The 26,519-nt window shown below is 42.1% G+C and overlaps 1 protein-coding gene across 1 annotated transcript; it reads left to right on the plus strand.

Annotated features, from left to right (window-relative positions):
- Positions 1-573: 573 nt before the first annotated feature.
- LOC308282382 (prolyl hydroxylase EGLN3-like) lies at positions 574-21,422 on the plus strand (the record flags this gene model as incomplete). Its single annotated transcript, XM_080722727.1, has 5 exons — positions 574-1,329; positions 14,232-14,351; positions 17,623-17,759; positions 21,127-21,194; positions 21,367-21,422. The coding sequence occupies 5 exons, from the start codon at positions 574-576 to the stop codon at positions 21,420-21,422; spliced, it is 1,137 nt and encodes a 378-aa protein (XP_080578853.1).
- Positions 21,423-26,519: the final 5,097 nt, after the last annotated feature.

Here is a 26,519-nt window from a genome sequence, read left to right on the forward strand (position 1 = left end):
CCTGTATGATAATTGGTGCTAGGGTAAACAGTTGGTTGCTAGGGTAAAACCATGGTTGCTAAGGTGGTTGCTAACGTACACTAACAGACCAGCAACAACAGACTGTTGCCACAGCAACGTACACAAAGGTTCATACTGATGTCAGCAGTGTGATGTCATACTGATGCGGAGATATGAGCAGGGCAAAGGTGTGACGTGTGACCGACCGACCGACGGACGGACGGCCGGTGGAGGTTTTGATACTAAACTGCGACCTTACGGTCGCAATAATATGCTGCTGCCTGCTGACGTCATAGTCCACTCCGGGTTTAGTTTGGTCTACGTGAGAACTTGAAGTGAAGTTAAAGGGGGAGGGGAGGGGGCCAGATCGGCGCCATGCCACCAGAGCAGAACGGCACACTCCACTCGTGCTACAAGGCGTCAAACCCCGAAGAGGGGAGGGGTTGTGATGAAATTATTTACCAGGACTCGGAGGAGAGGCCAGGCTAGGCTGACACTCTGTTTCACTTGTCAACTCAAAAAGCACCTGAGTCAGCGGAGGCAAGTTCAAAGCGACGCTGTGCTGGGTTGGCCATGGAGCAAAAAAACGCCACAAAGGGGAATCCCGAAACCGAGTTGGACCGAGAGTACTGTGAGCTATGTGGCAAGATGGAAAACTTGCTCAAGTGTGGCCGGTGTCGGAATTCCTTCTATTGCAGCAAGGAACACCAGAAACAGGACTGGAAGAAACATAAACAGATTTGTAAAGCGGCTGGGAAACGTGCCGAACCGCAGCCACAACAAGTACCGACCCAGAAGGGTGCGGACAGTGAACAGTGTCATACACGGACCGGTAACGCAACACAGAGCACCGGCTCATGCACGGACGTGGACGGAACCAGAACCAGTATCAGTTCAGCAGCAACGAGCTCTGCGGCGAGTAGAGCCGCTGACAGCACACAGGCTGCAGGCGAAGGAATTTACAACCACCACACTAATAAGCCTGACGGACCTGCGTGGTCGTCCCCGCACAAACTGGCACAAGAATACATAGTTCCGTGCATGAACAAGCATGGCATCTGTGTTGTTGATAATTTTGTGGGAGAGGAAACCGGACTGGGGATTTTGGAGGACGTGAGAGCCCTCCACAAGACCGGTAGATTTACTGATGGACAGCTGGTGAGCCCTGGGAGCAGTGTCATTAAAGACATAAGAGGGGACAAAATAACTTGGATTGAAGGAAAAGAGCCCGGCTGTGAGAAGATAGCGTTTCTGATGAATTGTATGGACGATTTAGTGCGACACTGCAATAGTAAACTGGGAAACTACAAGATCAATGGCAGGACGAAAGTAAGTAACGCAAACATTGATGCTGTGTTAATTTGCGACCGTCAGAGTGCAGTTACTATGAAAAGCTCCACCGGCTGTCTGTCACGTCACACTTTTGCCCTACTCATATCTCCGCCACCATTGGCCCTATCAATGCCAAACTTTGCACACACACTCCTTAATGGTAAATCACAACCTCCACCCCTTATTTCTTACATGGCCCTCTTCTAGCGCCACCATCAGGCGGATCTTTGCAAAACACATTTTTGGACACTGTTCCTACAGATTTTGGCCTAAAATCACGCAAAGCGGTACACACACACTATCTTTAAAGTCATGTCATCAACATGGATCTGTCCTATTTCCCATATTCCCTCCTGATTGGCTACGATTGCTTTCTAAAGTTTGTGTATGCGACCTTATCTCCCGATTAGGGAGTCTTACTGGTTTAAAAAAAGAAAAAAGAAGCCAAATTTAACCAACATAGGGCTACTACTTTGTGAACTTTTCCATTATCCTCGGAGCATAGCCGCAAATTGCAACACTAGATTTTTAGGGTTGCAATAGAGGGAATGTGCATGCATAAAGTGAATGGCATATCGAGTGGCAAAGTGAGTGTAACTTTGTTTAACGTTGTTTAATGCAATCAGAAAGGACTTTTCTGTTTGGATGTATGGGCTGTCAAGGCGAGAAAATGTTTTTTTTTTGCCAAAAAATCATGTCTGCTCGTATTTTTTGACGGAAAGTAACAATCAATCACATAACATGTCTATCTATGTGGTGGATTTTTCTGAAACAAACACTTTGCAGATAGAAATAGGATAATTCAAGCTTTCCATAGAGCCGCAATATTAGTGAGTTTGGTGTTGTTTAATACAATCAGATACCTCCCTATGGAAGGTATTGCAACCCTAGATTCATTAGATAAAAAAAAAATCTAATGTTGCAATTTGCGGCTACTCAAGAGCAAAGGTCTCCGCCAGGCGAGGTAGATGAGTCTTAGCCAATCAGGATGAAAAGAATTGTCAGATCCGTCACATGATGACTAATTGAGATAATATGTACCGATTTGCTTGATGTTTGGTCAAAATCTGTAGGAGTAATATATATGAAAAGTATTTTGCAAAAATCATCCTCCTGGTGGCGCTATTACCCCATAACAGGCCGATGTAAAACATTTGGGCAACTGGTTCTGCTCTGGCCTCCAAGGAGTGTACGTGGCGTGCACAGTTTCACACCGATGGGTCCAACTGTGTTGGAGATTAGCTGTCCACGGATGGACGGACGGATGAACACACACACACAAGTACACACGGACAGCCAGGGGCGCGAACATTGTCTCGGCCACACCTTCGACCTCTGGCCTGTCACCAGCCGTAAATGTTAATTACAAAAAAAAGAGAACATTTAAAAAATGGACAATTCTAGAATAGATGCATTACACACCAGAATGTGTTCATGTCACAGAATGCCAACCCACCCCCTCACAAAATTGGACAACCTTACAATTAAAAATCTGCCCATGGTGTACGAGAATCTGTTTCTGTCACAGCATGTCTCATCAGTCGATATGGAATCAACCACCACCACATCTCACCCCACCTTGCTCCACTCCATCTCAACACAACTACCTCACTCCATCTCACCGCACCCTTACCTCAGTCCATCTCACCCCATCTGAGCCTACCTCACCTCACCTAACCCACTCCATCTCACCTCCAGGGTGACATGTTGTTTCTCTTTAAGGACCACTTCATCCATTTGCTGCTAGCTGAGGCCAAATTGGTCAAAAATCATCAATTTGGTGCACTTGGTGAAGAGTTTCTGATTTTTGATATGGTGTTAGGTATGGGTATAAGGTTTTCAAAAACCATCGCAAACAAGTTGGGCTCGCCCCCTAGTGGTCTGTTTGCAATGAATCAAATATTACATACGTCAGTATATGGTTCGAACCCCAAATAATTGATGAAAGAGATTTCTCAATGGATTCTGTTACTGTTGGGTATGATAAACAACATACTAAAAATTCAGGAAAAAATAACGACCGGAAAGGCTTCATTTTCAAGATGGCGTCCACAATGGCTGCCGGGAGCTGAAAATGCCTATAAACTGGGTTTTAATGTGTAAAAATTCATAATAAATCTGCACTTGGTGAAGAGTTTTTGATTTTTGGTATGGTGTTAGGTATGAGTATAAGGTTTTCAAAAACCATCGCAAACAAGTTGGGCTCGCCCCCTAGTGGTCTGTGTGCAATGAATTCAATGGTAGATTTGTTAGTATATGGTTGAAACCCCAAATAATTGATAAAAGAGATTTCTCAATGGATTCTGTTACTATTGGGTATGATAAACAACATACTAAAAGTTTAGGAAAAAATAACTACCGGAAAGGCATCATTTTCAAGATGGCGTCCACGATGGCTGCCAGGAGCTAAAAATGCCTATTTAATGTGTAAATATTCATATAAAATATGCACTTGGTAACTAGCTTTTACATTTTGGCATGGTGTTGTGTTAGGTATGGGTATAAGGTTTTCAAAAACTATCGCAAACAAGATGGGCTCACCCCCTTAGACCCATACCTAACACCATGCCAAAATTCAAAAACTCTTCACCAAGTGCATGTTTTTTATGAATTTTTACACATTAAAACCCAGTTCATAGGCATTTTATGCTCCTGGCAGTCATCGTGGACGCCATCTTGAAAATGGAGCCTTTCCGGTAGTTATTTTTTCCTAAACTTTTAGTATGTTGTTTATCATACCCAACAGTAACAGAATCCATTGAGAAATCTCTTTTATCAATTATTTGGGGTTTCAACCATATACTAACAAATCTACTATTGAATTCATTGCAAACAGACCACTAGGGGGCAAGCCCAACTTGTTTGCGAGCCCATCAATTATTTGGGGTTTGAACCATATACTGATGTATGTAATATTTGATTCATTGCAAACAGACCACTAGGGGGCGAGCCCAACTTGTTTGCGATGGTTTTTGAAAACCTTATACCCATACCTAACACCATACCAAAAATCAGAAACTCTTCACCAAGTGCACCAAATTGATGATTTTTGACCAGTTTGGCCTCAGCTATGCCTATTTTCATATAATTGGTCCTCACTAATATGCTCATTATAAGGCTGGGCTGTGAACAGTTAAGAAACCTGCCAAGTGACATCATCGGTAGACGGTAGGCAGGTCATTTCAAACCAGATTGATTGATTGATTGATTGTTTTTTTTTATAAATGAGAAGGTGGGTCCTAGAGGTGAGGCCTTGTAGTAGAAGTATAATTAGTTTGTTTTGAGAGATCAGTGAACTATGCGGTGCAAGCATAGTCAAAATTGCATTGAGTGAGTGCTCAGCTAGTCAGCTAGTCCCTCTTGCTGATGAAAGACAAAAATAGCTGAAATAGCTGTTTTATAAATACAGATCCATCTAAAAAAGAAATAGAATATTGTGTAAAAAAGCATTGCAAATGCCCTACTGTAGCACCCCAAATCATAACTGACTTCAGAAACTTCCTACTGGACTTCAAGCAACTCTGACTTCAGAAGGTTGACATTTAGTTATTTAGTTAGGGTTAGTTTTAGTGTCGGAACACCGGCCCGTCGGCGCACTGATGCGGTCCCCACTGGCAGAAGTGTGAGAGAGAGGTTTCCTTTTAAAATTAAATATTCAACAAAAGTTTAGACAGTTAAATTAAGTCCACTGACTCCACTCACATCTACAGTATATACAAATTCCATCCTGCACATAATTCTACATTCGTTCAAACTGATCATCTAATGATCAAACATATTTCAAAAGAAGAAAGAAACTAAGGTTATTATGTAGGCATATAGCCTATGGACAATCAAAATCAGTTGGAAATATAACATTTTGATGTGGTGTCACTGGTGTCATAATTAAAGTTAACGTTGATGTGGCACACTGACTGACTATAAAGACAATGAAAACATGGCACTTCATGTCAAAAAAGTAGCTGACCCCTGATCTAGAATATATGAAATTAAGAAAATTAACTTTTATACAATATTCAATTTCTTTTAGATGGATCCGTAGGCCAAGTCTGGAACAATGTAAACTTCGGAATGGATGCCCCATCCAATTATGCAATACCCATCGATACGTTTGGCAAGTTTGAAGTTGCCGTTCGGACGGTTCTCGTGAACTACAGACGTACAGAGATTTCATGCATTTTTTTGTGGTCCCAATGACTGCACGAAAGCAGTAATACAAAATGACTAAATTATTAATCCTAACATTGAAATAGAAGATGTGAATGAAAAGGCTTATAAAATGTAATTTTTGATGAACCAGCAAGGTAATGCAAGGCTTTCATTGGTTGGCTGAAACTCAGACTGAGTGTGTTTGCTTGCCCTGGCGTGCTCTCTGAACGGCACCCTTGCAGTTTCAGGGTAGTCTGTGTGTGAGGATTGACTACTAGGCAGTGTTCAAGGGAGCAGTATCACGCTCCACACGTAGCACTCTGCCTGTCTGGAATGAGGCCAGCTGCAATACAACCATAGGCGATTCTAGCCTCTTCCAGCAGGGGTTGCACGACCTCTATTACCTCATGCACGCGCGCGCAGCGCGCGCCTCATGCACGCGGATATTAGCGGTTTTGTAATGTTGTTTTAGCGGATTTCTGCAGTTAATTTTGTACCCAAATGTAACACAATATAAACAAAAAAAGTGTAAAACAGGTGCTTCTTTTTCTAGACACCATGAGCATGTCTAGTATAGGATTTATTTACTTATTTTGCAGACAGAGGCAGCAAAGCCAAACATCAAGTTAATCATCATTCATCAAGCAATCAAGCAGTCATTTACAGTGTCAAATAAGCATTTCACAAAAACAAATAGTAGACACATCCTTATTACACAATGAACTGCAGCCTCCGGGTTTTGACACTTGCAAACCTTTCAATTATTTTCTGCACTTTAATTTCGTGTATTTTCTCAATCTGTAAAATGCCTATATCTGACACTCTTTTATCAGTCATGGTTGTCCGTAAATAGGTTTTTAGTTGTCTCAAAGTAGAGAAACTGCGCTCAGCTGAAGCACTCGTAACTGGTATGGTGAGGTACAGTGTGTAGACGTGTTTTAATGTACCAAATGAATCAGAATTATGCATTCCCTTCTCTTGAAAAAAAGCAAGTTTCTTTTCAAACAGTGTCGTGTCCTCCATTTCTTTTTTTTTGCGCACATTCTCTTCCCTGTACATGGAAGTCATTACAGAGATTTCAGCTTTCAGAACATCTGCATCAAGAGTGTATGTTTGACATACGTCTGTCACACTTTTTTCTGAAGGGCTATCTGAGGTTACAACATCAGCAAGACACTGGAGGATATGAAAATCGTTTTCAGAAAAGCGCCCCTCAAGCTGTTGTATGAGTGTGTCCAGTGTTCTATACAGAATATCACATCGGTAATAATCCGCTGCTGTGTTCGGTTCTACACGGCGGCGGAACCATTTTGGGCTTAATATAATAGGGTTTATAAAAGCATGATCTGACTGTCTTAGTCTTACCTTGGGCTGGTCAGGAGGAAATGGTTCAGTCACGCACAGTGAGACAAGAGTCCTGGCTGATAGAGCCTGAGGTCTGTGTTTTGTAGAGGAAAGTCAGGTACAAAATGATCCTCTCCATGTGATGTTTCAGGGCAAGCAGCTATATTATAATATCTACCGGTAGTCACGTCCATAGTAGTGAAGAGCTCGAACTCCATGCTTTATTTTTAACAGATGTTGTTTTCAATTTCAATACTGGCGCGTGGATATGACATCACATCAGGAGGGGAGGGGGGGGCTGCCTGGAGCTGCCAGCCTCTATCACTACCACTAGGGGGTGTTGTTGTATTCGGTCTGAGTGGATGTAAAGTTACATTACAAAAAAAAAAAAAATCAAAATGGCCGCCTGGCGGCCAGGGGTTGCACGTGCACCCTAGGACACCCCTTAAAATCGCCTATGAATACAACCAATGCTCACACGCACATACTGTATACACGTGTAACCGTTTGACGGTCATTGTCACATGACTCACGAGAGCATTGTACCTAGTGTGGAGGAAATAAATTGTTTCTCCAACCGTGACATTTGTGGTGGCACCTACATATATGGGTGGTTGTGGAATTGCCTTTGACTTCAGAGCTCTCTCAATGTGCCAATTTGAGGTAGATCAGGTGCTGCGTTGATGACTTTTGTATAATATTTTTTGAGAAATGGGCCCCAATACCAAATTTATATTGGAGCTAATCATATTGAAATATGAAAAAACGAATAATAGGCTACATGTTGATCACATGACACTGATTAGCATGGGTTTTGGGCCCCTGGCTTTACACCAGCCCGAGAACCACAAGAACAACAAAAGGCCAGCATAGGTGTCGGGGCTGCCTGATCTCACAGTCACAGGTTTGTGGAGCAGCCCAAACCTCTAGTTGACAAAACAAAGCCTACTCACGACATTAGATGGATAATAGCGACCTTAAGCAACGCTACGGCAACGGCAGATGACAACGGTAACCGGAAATGATCCGCGCTCGATAGATAAACCTGCCGTCGCCGCAGCCGTCTCTACTACGACAGAAGGTCCCTTCCCACGTAGCGCCTACTCCGTCTGCTGCGTGTACGTGACGACATGGGAACCAAAACGTTCAGTGAAAGGGGTGGGACCCCGTTGCCGCAGAGGCTTTGCTTAACCATTTTGACTGCTACGGCGGTTACGTCATAGCAGCCGTAGTCTGCCTGGCGTTGCCGTCCTGAAAATCATCGAGCTTAAAGTCGCTAATAACAATTACCGGAACCTATTGCGACCGTAGGGAGCATTTACTATCGAACCCGGTAGATCCTGACCGTCAGTGAGTAAGTCAGTCAGTAAGTAGGTACATAGGTAACGCTTCAATGTCTATAGCTAACTTGTTGTGACATCACATTGTTGACTCATTGACCAAGGCAGCTTAACGCCTCAACGTCTATAGTTCACCTGTTGTGACATCACATTGTTGACCTATATTTGGCAATGCCTATATATGGACACTCCATATATGGCCAAGACAGAATTCATTTACAAATGCCTCAATGTATATAGCTGACCTGCCTGTATAATATGGAGATCCCTGATGTCATCAATATTAAGCCAAAGCTTCGAATGCCTATATATGGACATACATATTGTGAGTCTCATGTGGTCTATAACATAAGACATCTATGATGTCAGACGTCAGTCATATCCATATTTGGGAAAATATTTTGTCCACATTTTGTCCAACTTAAACAACCAACGGCAACTCGAATCACACTTGCAAATGAATTCTGTCCTGTGCAAATTCCGTCCCAGTAAGACGCCCTTACTGGTATAGGAAGGGGGGGCATGTCTCACCTACTCTGATGTTACACACAACATAAACCGTTGCCTAACAACCCAGATTTACCCACACGTGGGTCGGATCGGTGGTGCGACGTTGATTTGCGTAGCATAATTAAGTTCCCTCCAGGTATTCCTGAGAGATTGTGTTCACAAGAATGGGATGCACTTGATATGAACTCACAGTGACCTTGGTCTTTGACCTTTTACCACCTAAATCTAAACACGATATTGTGTTTACAGCATTTGGACGGACAGACAGAGAGATGGACATGCCTACGGAGGGACAGACAGAGAGATGGACATATGGTACATACGGAGGTACAGACAGACAGACAGACAGACAGACAGACAGACAGACAGACAGACAGACAGACAGACAAACAATATGAAAACATATAAACACGTAGGATCATTTCATTAGGTTCAGTACAGTTCCGCCTTTTCCAAGAATCTTAAGACAAGTGACAACACCTACTGTTCTACTTGTTTCAATAAACCACTTGTTATCGCTATGTAATCAGAGGAAGTCAATGCTCTTTTACAGCTATGCCCTGCTTCACAGTTCACACTCACTCTTGCACACGTTGCATGTGATAGCTGCTAATGTTGTTGTGCTTAGTAATACTGTTGGTCTCTGAGCAGCTCCACTGGGGGATAAAGAACCCTTGCAGGGCACCTTAACAGGAGATTCACTTTAATGACCCTGGTTTCTCTGCGATCTCATTATTACCTGCTCATCTAACCCCCAGGGTACTGCAACCTCCTGAAACACGCTCAACTAGTTAAGTGCCTCACCCACCCTATAGCAGAGTTTTCATTTATAGAAATTAATCAATCATATCATATTTGAAAGCTCTGTAAGTCATTTCATTTTTAGCATTGTAGTGACTTCCTAAGCATACTTGTTTTACTTTTAAGGAACAAAATACACTTAGTTCACAACAATATGTTTATAAAAAGGGGGGGGGGAAATCACATATATGACACCGTAAAAACACAGTAAATCTCTAAATTGTAGGCCTTAACTTATCAATTAATTACTTGGGTGGGTGTACAAAAACAAATGTAAAGGGTCTCAGTGTTGAATTAACACAGGATTCTACTTGGGAATTCAGTTTGTTAGGCCCGTATGTTAAAAAAATAAGTCACCTCAGAGGTTCACAGCACAAAGAGCAGGAAACGTCATTCAAGTACGGGGCATGTCTCTGCCCACTTTATGATATGTGAAGCGGAGAGATGATATGGGATAGGGGCATATGCAGTATGGTATGCTATGGCTGCCACCCAGGCCCTCTGACGCAGAGAGGAGGGGGAAAGGTGTCTCCCTTTGCCCTTTCTGACGCACCTCCATGGGGGGTATTACGCAATTGCCTACACACGGACGCAAACACAGCCTTTTTGATGACTCACTTTTCATTCCAAATGATGGTCTGCCACTCTTCCGTTTTCCTTCTTTCTCTGAATTTCCTTCTCTCTCTCAGACCATCTTCTATCCCTTTCTCTCTCTCACTCTCACTCTCTCTCTCTCTCTCTTTCTCTCTCTCTCTCTCTCTCTCTCTCTCTCTGATATTTATTCCCCCCCCCTCCATATCATACATATCTGCATCAAAGCTGGCAATGCTGTCTTTGACCTGGTGACAGCGTCATGTCTTTGTCCAGGTGTGTCTTTGTCTTTTCATGTGTGTAAGGAAAACCTTAATGGCTGCAATAATGGTTGTTGATTGGCCAAGCATTTATTGATATAGTGTGCATGTACTGTACAGTTGGCTATTTCTAGGGGTGGGGTGTCACGCTATCCTTTGCGGAATGTAGGCCTACAGACTGAATTTTCACTTAGATTTGTTTCACTCATGGACACTTTGCTGAGCATGTACATATTTGCTATGCTGAGTTGAGTAACATACCATGAATAGGAGTGTAAAACGTTTCATTGTGATGTTACAGAACTGCACTCACAATGCAATGTGCCACTGAATGCTTACAGTAAACAGAATGCTTACAGTGCACCCCCGGAGGTGTCTGTGTGGGCTTGGCCTACCTTCGCTTAACTTGGCTCCGCTTCTGCTTGCAAGGGCTCAGGTCAGAACCACATTTTCCGGAGCATTAGCCACTGTTGCATACATTAGTATTGTTTAATGGAATGTTGCTAGCTTCCAGTGTTTACAGATGTTTAATTCATATACTTTATGTAATGTACATGCCAGGAGCTACTTTACCTTTCCACTCGCAAAATTCTCAGGCCCAAATGCATGTTCCTTTAACATCCTTTGTTTTAACCATTCCATTTTGTGTTACGATACCTTCATGATGTCAGTACAACAAGCCATTAGCTCCACATTTGTGTTGGAAAATAGGTTACCTCTGAACATGCTAATGTTTGGTCCCTGGTCTTTGGGACGTATCTCCCCATGGCGTTCTGAGACTACATTTGTCTTTGTAAAGTCCAAAAGCTGGGCTTGATCCCATCGCAAGACTTTGGTACACAAGTACCGAAATCTTGCGTAAAAAAATCACGCCCTATTACACATGTGTGCTTCTCCAGCACACATAATCAGTGTCACATTGTGTTGGACCTTTCTGTGGGATTTCTCAGTTGTTACACCAAACAAACTAAATCTCTGAGCTTTTAGTAAAGACAGAGCCATACAAACCCAATGAAACTATTTCACTACACTCTGTTAAAGACAAAGAGAATCAATGACCTACATAATTTAACCTTCCCATCTCCTTCCTATTTCCCTCTTGGTGTTTGAGTCCTTAAATAATAGTAGGGGGTTTCCAACAAGTTTCCTCCAAGACCACCTACACTTCCACCTACTGTGTGTGTGTGTGTGTGTGTGTGTGTGTGTGTGTGTGTGTGTGTGTGTGTGTGTGTGTGTGTGTGTGTGTGTGTGTGTGTGTGTGTGTGTGTGTGTGTGTGTGTGTGTGTGTGTGTGTGTGTGTGTGTGTGTGTGCGTGCGTGCGCATGCATTCTTTTGGTCCTTGTGTGATAGAGTGCTAAACAGTGATGCAAATAATTGAACTGAAGGCATGAAAATTACCATTGTACAATAAGTATATAGTAGTACATATGTTGTTAATATAGCAACACAGTGCCACATTTGTGACTGTCACATCAGTTAAATGGCACATACTGTACATAAAACTGTAAAAAAGTTAATTTGCTTATCCTCCTTATCTCCCCAGGTTGGCAGAGGGAGTATAGTGCCCAGGATTACATTACCGGTAGCCAATTTACACTGGGTGAAAAAATGGTTTAAACTTTAGATAATCGACAATCGATAAAAATGCAATAATGTATCATAGACTAGTGGAATTTCTGAAAAATGTGATAGTTAGAGGCGTTTTGGGGTAAAAGTTGGTAACCAGTCTATTTTACACAATTCAAGGGTGCTGAATCTGAAAAACCTGGTTACCAAGCAAAATTCTGAGTTTTTGACCTTCTAATTTGCATAACAAAATAGCTGCCGAATTGTCAATTTTAAACTATTTCTTCAAGGGATATTTCACTTTCAAAAAACCTTTAGTAATTATATCCTCTAATCAAGCTTTTATGGAACACCCAGGACAGTTTTTGAGTTGTTTGATTCAGTTTAGATTTAGATATTTGATATTCATTTTATCAGACACGCCCCCTTCCTATACAAACCCATTGTAACTTCAAACTCCATTTTAACCATGATAGATTTAATGAAAACACCCGTTCTTTTTTCTGGTGACTCCTGACATCCTCCTAATACGTGAGCAGGTTGTGTTTTGTCAATAACATTTTTCATTTATTTTTTATAATTTCTTAATTGTATAAATGTTTTTTCATTTTCCCAAATAATTATAGAAAATAAACTAAAAAGGTTATCGAAAGAACACTGCCTGTTCGTCTATTAGAAGGGCATCAGGAGTCACCAGAAAAAAGGATGGGTGTTTTCATTGAATCTATCATGGTTAAAATGTTTTATTTTTATTTAAAAGGGATATTTCACTTAAATACAAAAACATTTAACCATGATAGATTCAATGAAAACACCCATCCTTTTTTCTGGTGACTCCTGACGCGCTCAGTTACAGTTTACAGTTTAGGCATTTAGCAGACGCTTTTAATCCAAAGCGACTTACAATAAGCAGATAATATCACAATAATAAACAAGATAATATGTCAGAACATCAACAATATAACAAATGCAAATGGATATTTATCTAGAAAAAACACAGTATAATCAAAGTTCTAAAAACCTAAAGACAAAAAACTAATGCTAACTAATACACAAACAGGCAGTGTTTTTTCGATAACTTTTTTAGTTTCTTTTTAATAATTATTTGTGAAAATGAAAATAAATAAATACAAAAACTAAATTATTAAAAATAAATGAAAGGAGTTATCGAAAGAACACGACCTGCCCACATATTAGGAGGGTGTCAGGAGTCACCAGAAAAAAGGACGGGTGTTTTCATTAAATTTATCATGGTTAAAATGGAGTTTGAAGTTACAATGGGTTTGTATAGGAAGGGGGCGATAAAATGAATATCAAATATCTAAATCTAAACTGAATCAAGCAACTCAAAAACTGTTCTGGGTGTTCGCATTATATGATAAAATGATGAAAAGTTTTTTGAAAGAGAAATATTGCTTGAATAAATAGTTGAAAATTTACAATTCGGCAGCCACTTTGTTATGCAAATTAGAAGGTCAAAAACTCAAAATTTTGTTTGGTAACCAGATTTTTCAGATTCTGCACCCTTGAATTATGTAAAATAGCCTGGTTCCCCACTTTTACCCCCAAATGCCTCTAACCTGCTTATAGAAGGCCTTTTTTCAGGATTTCCAACTGACTATCACCAAAATCACTAGGCTTGATGCGACAGTTGAAGATGTAGCCTATTTGAAGATATGCAAAGTTGACATGTTGGCGTGAGGGTGGCACTAGAGGTATCTTGTTTGAGAAAGTGTTGGACGGATGGACAGACCAACAATGAGCCACTGGGAGGCAAAAACATTTTAGTCTTGAAAGCATTGGAGGAAGTTTGTCCAGCACACTCACTGACAAAGCTGACACTGAAGAGTGTCAGCTTTATAAATACTATATACTATAACATGACACACTGTTTCTACATAATATTATACATTTTATATTGTTTAATTTGATCATGATCTTGATAAAAATGGTCATGTTGGTTATTGGTGCCATGATTGCTCTCTGTCCAACATGTTCCCATCCCTACTCATCTCATTTTGCCACTTGGCAGGAACGTTTGGCGTGCATATGCGGAAGCTGAGGGCATGCTATGCATAATATCATGACGCTGAAGATTACAATGGAACACAGACCATGTCAACTCAATGTGCAGTTTTGACATTAAGGTTAGCCACAGTTCATTTTAGTTAAGGTTGTGCCACAGCTTTTTTGGTTAAGGTTAGGGTCCACACGACCATTACACCAGACTATTGCATTCCACAATAACTCTTGGCATCACTGTAGTATGCAAAAGATTGGCTTAGGCTTTTGAATGTGGAAACACAGAAGGTTCAGGCTGCTATGTCCTTCTCTGCAGGCAATGGTGGCTTGTTACCCTGGGAAAGGGACTGGTTACATACGCCACGTGGACAACCCCAATGAAGACGGCCGGTGTGTAACGTGTATCTACTATCTCAACAAAGACTGGGACGCCAAGGTACAGGTATAATTATGATTAGTATGTTATTACCGTGTCATGGTATGCCAGGAAGAGCAAAAGAACCTGTGGCCCATGTACTCATAAATACATCTTGCAGCCAACTTAAAATTAAGCTGATTGCATTACATACTAAAATATAATGAGGGGAACTAATTATATTCTATTTCCTTCGTTGCCACTACTAGGAAAGGAGGATTGATGCGGTCATTTTTGGGGCCTTGGTGATGGACTTAAAATCAATATCAGGATTATTTCATACTTTTGCCTCATTCAATTCTTTTCTTTTTTTAATTGTAGGTAGGCTACTTTAAAGTTATACCATGTAACTTTTTTTATAAAACAAATCTTAAAATTGTCCTAACTATAACTATATAAAGAGCCTTCTCTTTATATGTTTTCTATGAGCCGTGAGGGGGGGAGAATTTCGCGGCAAAATGACGTCATCTGCATCATCTGTATACGTTGTGTATACGTTGGCCAATCATATCGCGGATAATAAACACATGGTACACTACCGGCCAATCACAGGCGTATCTGCCGTATCTTCAGGAAGTAGCATCCCTCAGCTACAGTGTTTACCATGGTGAAGGATTCTTAACCTCTTAATCCCCAAATCCTGGCCAGAAAATTACGTTCTACCATGGTTCCACCCCTCCACGGATTTGTATCGTCGCGGTGGTTTTCCCGCGCCGCTCCGGTGGTCCGCGGCGGTGGTCCGCGACGACTCCGGGCGAAAAACAGCCAAAAAAAGCAATACCGCTACTGACCACTAGTTTAGCAACTTACACAGTATAGCTTTAACTAAGCTATAATAACACATTTCTTTTGTCAATTCATTGATATGTAGGAAATAAAAATGTATGATCACAAACAAACTGCTTCTCAATTAACTGATTAACCTACATGAGCAAGATTAGTCAGTTATTGGTTTTAAATGTCTGTTTTGACATATGTTTTCAGTTAACTCATTGAATGCCCTTTTCAAGATGGCCGCCAAGTACCAGGATGCCACGTTCCTAAATTTCTAGTGCACGGATCAATTTTTAGTGCACGGATCGTGCACGCCCATGCACCATATATGCACCATATGTGTAGTACTTTTTAACAGCTTTCAAACAAAAAAATCCGCTTGGAAATCCGTTCAGGCATTCATGAGATAGAAGCCTTCAAAGTCAGACAAAACAAACACTGCCACCTTCCTAAATTTCTAGTGCACGGATCAATTTTTAGTGCACCGATCGTGCACGCCCATGCCTAGATCATGCACCATATGTGTAGTACTTTTTAACAGCTTTCAAACAAAAAAATCCGCTTGGAACTCCGTTCAGGCATTCATGAGATACAAGCCTTCAAAGTCAGACAAAACAGCCATTTTTGACATTTTGAAAGATGTGTTTGTTATGGGGCTAAACATGCAATTTCGCAATTGCGATCATGCCTAATACATTTGAGGCATTTTTAGAAAAAATTTTTATAAAAAAAAATTTTGAAATTTTTTTTTTTTCAAAATGGCTTCCAACTCGGGAAACTCGGGCTGTGGCAGCCTGGGAGTACTGTAATAACTCGTGAAACTCGTGCCTTGGCAGTCAATGAGTTAATAGCACAGCCCTTGGTCATTTGGTGCCTGGTGCAGTCATTTGCATGTACACTGAACCTTAATAGGAGCTCCACAGTCTCACGCAAACCTAATTAGTCTGATGTCTCCCTGGAGTTATGCGACGATGCGTGGGATGCGGAGTTGAGTCCTTGTGCTATGTTTAGCAATATGTTGGCCTTCTGCAGGAAACCGTTGACAGAGGAAATTGTGTGCACATCTTGTACCTGTATTTAGGCCGGATGCTGGACATCAAGGCATGAACCAAGGAGAAGGTGTGGCAAAAGAGTATAATGAGAAAAAAGTGTAGAGTGAGTGAGTTCAGCTATCAGGGGCCCCCTCCCGTTGATGAAGACTGAGTTGAAAGTCAAAACGCATCTATTGTGGTCCTGATGAGGCTAATTAATACTAGCTCCTTTCGGAACCCCTCACTCCACTGCTACGCAGCTCCGAGATGGGGTTCCTACTGGTCGGCTGCCGAAATCCTGTTGTTGGATCCACGATCCGCCGTTAGCGATCACTTCTTACCTTTGTTGAACACTCTATCCAAAAAGTAACCGGCCTATGTGAAATAATCGTTTTACTTTTTAAGCGTGGAACAACCTCGATGCACTGGGGTGAAATGAAGACTTTATATCGCTCGAAAGACCAGCCGGCTCTGTGTTTACCCGTGTTTTCCCCCGTTGTAGTCTCGCGTGGCCAGACTGTTGCCTCCGCGATTTGGTCAAATGCTCACAGCCACGCGAGACTACAACGGGGGAAAACACGGGTAAACACAGAGCCAATCAGGATGGAATATGAAATATCAGACGGATCGGACTTGATCACATGACTATAGAGATACTGTGTACCGATTTGCATGATTTTTGGATAAAATCTCAAGGAGTAATATCCAAAAAATTGTTTTACATAAGTCGGCCCAAAGGTGGCGCTATAAAAGGCTGATGTGAAAAATGCAGGGCAAAGGTTTATCCTTAGCCTCTAAGGAGTGCGCTTACAAAGTTTGAAACTGATCGGTGGAGTTATAGGTAAAACCACAAATCGGCCTGTTATAGCGCCACCATGAGGCTGATTTAAAAAAAATTAAGTGGCATTTCTTCCTCGGCCTAGTGGGAACGTGTGTGCGCGATTTCGTGATAATTGCACTTTGCGTTTGGGATTTGAGGCATTTTGTTCAAAACGGCTCAATCCTACAAACTTTGGAAGCCAATCTTAGCCAATCAGGATGGAATATGCAAAATCGGACAGATCTGTGTCGATCACGTGACTGTCGAGATACTGCCTACCGATTTGTAGGATTTTTGGACAAAATCTGTAATAGTAGTGCACAGAAATGTGTTTTGCAAACATCGGCCACTAGGTGGCGCTAGAAAAGGCCCATTTGAAAAATTTAGGGCAGAGGTTCTAGATTGGCATCCTGGGAATGTGTGTGCTCACTTTGGCAGCGACCGAGCCAACGGCGACTGAGATTAGCTGCACACAAACTGCGAGGACACACGGACGGACGGACGGACGGACGGACGAAGGGGAAAACATACTCTCCCCCAAGCCTTCGGCTGGTGGAGACAATGACTTAATAAAGTAAAACTAATCATACATACAGTATAAAATGCAACAGGAGTTTACATTGTACTGTATATTAATTAGACAATAATCCCTGTTGCTATGTGTTAGGTACATGGTGGTCTGCTGAGGATCTTCCCAGAGGGGAAGGCCCAGTTTGCTGACATCGAACCCAAATTTGACCGTTTGTTGTTGTTTTGGTCTGATCGACGTAACCCCCATGAAGTCCAGCCAGCGTACTCAACCAGGTAAAACTATTATTATAACCATTAACAACACTACTTATAATCTCTACAAATGGCAAAGGCCTACCCAGCCTATACACAAATCCACTGAGCGGCAATCATAACTGCGGTGTCAACGGCCATCGCTTAACACAGCGACACCACACCTGCACGGCAGCGCTCTGGATTCGTTTATAACCTGTTAGTAATGGAAATACATAGATATCACCCATGCCTGATCTTATCCAAACAAGGGCCAACATTTCAGCCCAAGCTGTAGGCGAGAGTTGTGCAGCCATCCCCAGAGATTGGAAAATGAGGGCAAGAGATGATGTGTTTTATCACATAAACATACTTGTATATTAACAAAGAAATATTGAAAAATGCAACACATTGAGAGGACGTTTGCTAATACAGCAGGTGCTGCTGGCGGCTGGCCTGGCCATTACCCAGCCATCCTGTGAACCATTGAAGGTTGCTGCTTTCCACTCTGTTGTTCCAAGATAAGCTCCAGTGTTTCAGATGGAGCTAGGCTTTGTGCATACAGTATTATACAGTAGTCCTGTTATGCACATAACAGCCTTACTACCAGTAAGGCTCCCTAATCGGGAGATAAGCGACCGTAGGTCACTTATCTCCACAAATAGGGCAAAAATGTGTTTTGCCAAAATCTTCCTGATCCATGTTGATGACATGAGTGTAGACATACTGTGTAGTGATTTTCGTGATTTTAGGGCAAAATCTGTAGGAGCAGTGTCCAAAAATGTGTTTTTAAAAATCGGCCTGGAGGTGGCGCTATATGGGACAGATTCATGTTGATGGGATGAGTGTAGACATACTGTGTACTGATTTGCGTGATTTTAGGGCGAGAATTGTAGGAGCAGTGTCCAAAAATGTGTTTTGCAAGAATCGGCCTCATGGTGGCGCTAGAAGAGGGGCATGTGAGAAATGAGGGGTGGGGTCTCCGCGCCGGCAAGGCGCACGAATAGGTACCGGCCCCGGCTGTCCCGGTCGCTCCTAGCCGGAGTTACGGCATTTTATGTGAGCTGCAGTGTAGGGGGTCCTCCACTGGGGGCGCCACCACTTTTGCATCCGTTCTGGAGCACCAGGAGTCGGTGGTCCCCGGGAATTCCCCGTGAGCAGCCCCGTTGGGGTGGTCATTTGGTCATGTTTGCGCATTTGGTCATTCTTTACATCTGGGGGTCCCCCAGGGACCTGGGGGTCCCTGGAGCTCCGGGGGTCCTTGGAGGTTGTAGTTTGGCAGCCAAGGAACGTGTGTGCAAAATTTGGCATGGATCGGGGCAACGGTTGCGGAGATATAAGCAGGGAAAAAGTGTGACGTGTGAGGTGTGACAGACAGACTGACAGACAGACGGAGGGACGGAGTTACACTTTGTGGTGGTTTTGATAGTAAAGTGCGACCTACGGTCGCAACTACTACTACAGAACTATAGTTATGCAAAGAGCCTACAGTAGGTCGCTTGCTGTGCCAGACAGTTCAGTCTGTGGTGCCACTTGGCTGCACTTGGCTGCTGTATAACCCCTCTGGAAGATATAGCAGCTTATCAGTCTCTGTCCTTTTATCACCCCCTTCACCCAGGGCAAATACTGTAAAGGGGAGGTATGGGCTATACTCGGCATTGGGGAAACCTAAGCATCCATTCAGGATTAATGGGCATCGGGCATGAGCACCACCAAAACAATAAACAAAGCAGTACATAATAATACCAGTAAGGCTCCCTAATCGGGAGATAAGCGACCGTAGGTCACTTATCTCCACAAATAGGGCAAAAATGTGTTTTGCCAAAATCTTCCTGATCCATGTTGATGACATGAGTGTAGACATACTGTGTAGTGATTTTCGTGATTTTAGGGCAAAATCTGTAGGAGCAGTGTCCAAAAATGTGTTTTTAAAAATCGTCCTGGAGGTGGCGCTATATGGGAGAGATTCATGTTGATGGGATGAGTGTAGACATAGTGTGTACCGATTTGCGTGATTTTAGGGCAAAAATTGTAGGAGCAGTGTCCAAAAATGTGTTTTGCAAGAATCGGCCTCATGGTGGCGCTAGAAGAGGGGCATGTGAGAAATGAGGGGTGGGGTCTCCGCGCCGGCAAGGCGGACGAATAGGTACCGGCCCCGGCTGTCCCGGTCGCTCCTAGCCGGAGTTACGGCATTTTATGTGAGCTGCAGTGTAGGGGGTCCTCCACTGGGGCGCCACCACTTTGGCATCCGTTGTGGAGCAGCAGGAGTTGGTGGTCCCCGGGAATTCCCCGTGAGCAGGCCGGTTGGGGTGGTCATTTGGTCATTTTTTCACATTTTGGAGTTTTTTTTCATCTGGGGGTCCCCCAGGGACATGGGGGTCCCTGGAGCTCCGGGGGTCCTTGGAGGTTGTAGTTTGGCAGGCAAGGAACGTGTGTGCAAAATTTGGCATGGATCGGGGCAACGGTTGCGGAGCTATGAGCAGGGCAAGAGTGTGACGTGTGAGGTGTGACAGACAGACGGAGGGAGTTACACTTTGTGGTGGTTTTGATAGTAAAGTGCGACCTGACGGTCGCAACCACTACATACCTACTGTAACTTTGCCAAAAGAAGAGAAGAGAAAAGAAAAATAGATGTGAGAAAAACAGCCTCCTTGTAGATGGATGAAGATGTTACATGTACTGTACAACAGATCAGTATTTAACACTATGGGTGACAAGCACAGGGCAGCACAGCACACATAATTGTGTAACAACACCAAACCTCAAAACTCAGTGTTTATGCCCTCAAAATAAAATATACAATACAAATACACATTATGGCTCTTTTGCTATTCCAAACTTGTGTGCCCAGCGCCCACTTGTGGACCCCTAGGGTATTGCAAGTGGCCCCCAAAATCATTGGCAAAACATTAATATAAAAAACGTAATTATTATTATTTATTGTTTTAATATCATGATATTTGTTCTTTAAGACTTTGACATAATGTGTTATCACTGTGATACCGATAAATAGTAATTTGTAAACGGCATTGGTTCCATTGATCCAAGCCGGAACATGATCAATGTGCACTGTATATTCAAATCTGATGAGATTTGATTGATTGTTGAAATAAACATGCTCTGAGAACGCCCTGATGTGCTGCCATGTTAAGTGGTCAGATGGTGTGCTGCTAAAAACGCTTTCAGGATTTTTAAGTGGGACCTGATCCAGAACCATTTGGGAACCGCTGCTCTAGGCTTTATGATTTTTTTAGAATGGAATAATATCATTTTAAATATTTTCTGTCTTGTCAACTGTTTTCATTTGATCTATTTGTTCAATGTATGTTTTTTTATATAGTTGAAATATCCACATCTTCTGTATTCTTTGATGTTGATCCTGGCGATGCATGTGTCAATCTGTGTGCAGGTATGCCATTACTGTGTGGTATTTTGATGCTGATGAGCGAGCTCGAGCCAAGGAAAAATACCAAACTGGTATGAAGAGGTTTTTTATGATGTTCCCTTTTGATGTTTTTGACTGCAGTGTTGTTAATCTAGGAATACAAAGCTATTCTAAAAAAGAAAAAGAAAAAAGTTCTTCACACTTTCAGAGCGTATTCGTGGTCATAATGTGTGTGCTTGCGTGTGTGTGTGTGTGTGTTTGTAGGTCCTGGAGAAAAGGGAGTAAAGGTAGAGTTGAACAAACCCTCTGATCCCAGCTAACAAGACTGTCCGGGGCCAGAGCTGCCTAGTCTGTGGCCCTCCTACTGCTGTCTGCTGCTAATGAGGAGGAGAGACATACTGTAGCTGCGAGACTTTGGACAAGAGCAAAGAGATGAAACGACAACCATTGACACTGAAGTCTGCTTTCATTGCTCTTCTCTTCCAAAGCAGTCTCTCAAGAACAGACTCTCTGATGCTACGCAAGAGAAAAGGAACAAAACAGAGAGGGTGCTGTTTTTCCCTTTTTATTTTGACAATGGTTAGCCAGATTGCTTCCAAAGTGACTACATACAGTAGATCAGGGGTTCTTTAACCGGGGTCCAGGGACCCTCTGGGGTTCTTTGAGGGGGTCTTAATGGACCCTTACATGTCTGTAAGTTGGAGATTTATGGGGGTTCTTGAAATTAAAAGGATTGAGAACCATGGCACTTGATGGATAGATACACAAGCACACACAAACATTTTGTAAACGCATTTATACAGTTGGACACACAAACAGTTACACATTCAAACATATGCACTACATACACAACTCACACAAGTTTAACAAACACACTGACCTTGAATGTGATGTCATTGCACTGCATGGCCTCAGACCGCTTATTTTTTATTTTGTTGTTGTTATTGCTTTGCTCTATGAAGAATCCGGAAATAACCTAGAGGGAAGTTATCATCAAAGATAAAATCCCATCTCCTTACTTACTGGTATGTTTTTTTAATTAAATGGTTTGGTCAAACCTGATAGTTTGATAGATGTGGTATAACAATCATGGCTATGAAGTCTGCCTTTGTACCATTCTATATCACTCTGTGGCTAAGAATAAACCTGTTGGGATAAAGCCTGGTACCCATTGGCAATTTGTCTCTGCATACTACAGTACTTTGCACCTTTTCTTAGACTACAGCGATTCTGATTCCATCATGGATGATTGTTAATTTTTTTTAAGGTATTTGAGGCCCAGGGACTGCAGGGCTGCGTGCCTATTCCCCTCATGGAAATCCTTCCCTCCCCAACACAGGAGATGTCAACTAAATACTCCCTTTTGTGACACATGCATACAGTATATGATATTCTTTAGAATTTAAAATATACATAGATAAAACACAAAATGGCCTTTATTATAGGGGTAATTGGGCAACAACTAACAATAATTGTACAAAAAGCTATACAAATATAAACAAAGGAGGGTAATAGAAGTAGAAGATTGATTTAGACATAAGGCAAGTGAGAGTATAAATAGCCAGTCCTCAATAAACACACACAATCTATTTAAAACTCCCCCAAATCCTGTTTACAAAAATACACAAAAGCAAGGGATTAAAATGAAATACAAATAGATAAAGAAATAAATAATACAATAAACATATAGAATTGGGAAACACATTCAAAAGTAATACAAATTATTGTGAAATGAATCATTTAATTATATTAATGCGTATTGTATTCACATAAAACACAAGATAAAGTGGAGGGACAGTATGAAAGTAACTTGGTTACAAAAGTACCTTGTTTATATAGTCGGTGGTCTTGAGCCTTGAATGAACAACAGTCAGAATGGCCTCAAGGATCTCAGTATAGATTAATATGTCTGTTTACTTTTGACTTTCTTTTTACTGTTCAAGTTATGGGTTTAATGATTTGTGATTTCAACTAATGGAGCAAAGGAGAGACGGGACGTACAATATTGCCCAAGCCTAAGCATGCATTTAAAATGACCGTCAAGTCCTGTAGAACAACACTAGCATCACTACCTGGGAGATATTAAAACATCAGGTCTCTTAAAATAACAAATTGCCAGGCATATTACATGGCCACTAAGGTGTGATTGGCTTCTTTTCTATTTCAATCCCACTAGATCTCTGTACCTCTCTCACCACTAGAGGACTCTGTCTGCCTTGTAGAAGGAACAGTATTGGCCCTTTCTTGCATAGGGCCTGGGAAATTTAGGTGAACTCATGTCCAATTCAAAGAACTTAAATGGTTTTGGGGTAAAAGATGTCAACACTCAACACATGGGAAAAGTACTGGAGAGAGGAAGAACCAGAATGTCTTTGGATTCACCCAGCCTATCTACACCTCTCGAGTCGCCTGGCCAGTCTGTTCCTCTACTCCACTGCCCATACCTGAATCTGGGCTCGGGGGGCTACAGAGCTGATCTTGCAGCATCTCAACTCGCTCATAGTCTGAACAAACCTCTATAGACCCTCCACTATAAACGCCTCTGGCAGTAACTTCACCACCGGCAAGCACATTTGTTTCATTGCTCTTCTTTTGTTCCATACCCTTCCCTTGTAGTTCCTTGCTTTGGCCATCAGATATAATCACCTGCATCTCCTCGTCCAGACTGTCCTGGCTGACCTGCTTTTCTCCAACACTACTAATGCCTGAATCTGGGCTCTGGAGCCCGCAGCCCTGGTCTTGGAGCTTCTCAACTTGCTCTGAACATTCCTCCATGGACTCCCCATTGGATAACCATTTTAGAATGTCCATATTCTTTCCCCTCTCCTCTTCCCTACCATTCTGACTGCCACTAGGCTCGTAGGGTGAGTCAACAGCACAGGGCTCCAGATTTCCCTCAGTGACAGAGGAGTTAAGGGGAGGATAGAGGTGACAGTAGTTAGGATTGGAGAACCAAGAATGGCTTGACGTGCAACCGCTGCCAGACTGCTTCTTCTCAGGGCCACATAAGGCACACTTGTCCACATTGCTGGTGACTTCTATGGGGGAGAATATGTCCACTTTCTTCATCAAGGACTCAAAGGATTCATTGGTAAACTGAGGATTCGGCCAAGCCTGGAGGAGGAAGGTGAGGTTGACAGTAGATGACAACATTTAAATCAAGAATTGAAATGTATTGCCTGAAATTACTGTTGTGAGGACAATTTCCTTTTTTCCCCCTTTTTTGAAGCGATGAAAGCCGCTTCCAAGGTGTGGCTTTGTCTGTCCCGTACATGTCCCGTGCATGCTTGACCAATTGAGCATTGGTCAATTGGGCATTGGTCAAGCATTGGTCAAGCTTCACATGCCAATTTGGCCCTCCAGACAAAATCATTCATTCATTCAGAAGTCATATAAATATAGAACTAAAGCACATAGAAAGTATAGATCTAGAACACAGAATGTATAGATCTAGAACACAGATTTCATAGCTCTAGAACGAATAGACTAAAAATTCACCTCTTCACTTCGAACCGAGGTTTGATTTTTTTTTAAACAAACTAAAGTAGTTTGTTTTTTTATTCACGTTTGTGTCACCCTTTCACATTGGAGTCTGCACTGCAAAAAGCACTATTTCACCAGACAATGTGTACCACTTTACCAGAAAATTATTGTTTTACCAGGATAATGTTAGCAAACAAATAGGCTGACAGGGTAGACGTGTCTACTAGTCCAGTTTAGCAGTCACAGCAAAAGAACAGCAGCATTTGAACAGTGATTTTGAGTGATATGTATTCTGTAAAATAAAATAAAAAATAAAATCACACCCGTGTGAACTGAGCGGTGGTTTACCCACCTCATAGATCATGTGTACCGATTTTTGTGACATTTGAAGAAAATATGCCTATATGGGGAGATGCGTCTTGACCCAAGGAATCCAGGGAAAAAAGAATTTTAATTTTCCGATCTACGGTTCAAGAGTTACGGGGCAAAACGTAAAGTGGGCCGTTATAGCGCCACCATGAGGCCGAGTGATGTAATTATTTTTCGATTCATTCTTAAAATCATTATGAATCTCCTCTCCGAGGTTTGAAACTGTAGCTCCTATGGTTTACGAGAGAAAAATACTTGAAAGTGATTTCTTGCATTGTCCCATTATAAGTCAATGGGGACAATTAAGCGTCGTTTTTTGCCGATTACGTCGGCATGGTAAGGCGGATCGGAACGAAAGGTAATAGAACACCATTCCCGGCCGAGCTGCACATTTTGATGTATATATTGCGCGAGTGGCGTAAATGGTGCGGCACTAGTTACGCGCCGAAGTTTAGGCTACATACAGACAGACAGACAGACAGACACGGACGGAGACCCACACACACGGCCACGTATAGGAGCGTTGTGACCACCGCTCAATAAAAAAGGCCAGTCAGTTTGCTTGCAGATAAATTAAGCCAGTGATTATACATTATACTGACATTTTACCGGTGGTACTGTAAATGCATGGCAGCATCGGCAACAAGATTAAACAACAGGATACAGAATAGAGTAAAAGATGATAAAAAAAAAGAATGAATTAATAAACCAATAAGACGCCCTAAGGACGAGGCATGACCTCGCCCTAAGCTGACCTGTAAGTTTCCATCATGAAGGAAGAATTCAGCTGGATTTGGTAGAGGTGGACCTTCAAACTTCTTCACCACATAAACCCTGAAACACAGAATGAGACGAGAAGAAAGATGAACTTACACATTTCAAAGAAAGTAAGTATCCAGATGCTCTGAATATAAACCACCATGACCAAACAGTTCTTTTAGGTAGAAGAATGATATATGTATTAGTGTAAGGTGAATTGCTTTATTGTCTGATAGCAAATATGAGGAGTCAAGGAAACACATTCAATTCAACATATGTGATATGTCATGTTATATGTGTGTTATGTTGTCTTACCAGTTAATTCTTTGTGTCTTGCAGAGGATGAAAGCAGCCAGGGACAGGACAACCACAAATCCTAAAAGGACACCCAGCACAGTGACCCATCCCAGCGCATTGGGACCTTCTAACAGAATGACACAACAGCATTAAGGGCCATCACTATGCCTATATATAACTATATTGTTCACCAATTTCTTCGTTATAGTTTGTTGTGGACTCTTCCATCCACCTGAGTTAGAACTTTTTAAAAGTATATCTTTGTAGTTATATTGTGAATTTGTGATAGTTCTAGACCGATTTCTCAGAGCGACAACCATAAGTGTGGTGTCAAACGGCATCGCTTCGCACAGCAACACCGCAGCTATACACGAAAAAGGTCTATAGAGCACTGCTTAGTGTGAACGGCCCTGTAGACAAAAGATAAGTGTAATCAGTCATTCTCTAAGAATGCTGTTCTCCATCTTGTTACATTAAACTCGGCTGAAGTTAATAAAAGGTGAATGGGG

The sequence above is a fragment of the Nannobrachium achirus genome (assembly GCF_963921795.1).
Source record: "Nannobrachium achirus genome assembly, chromosome: 3".
NCBI lineage: Eukaryota > Metazoa > Chordata > Actinopteri > Myctophiformes > Myctophidae > Nannobrachium > Nannobrachium achirus.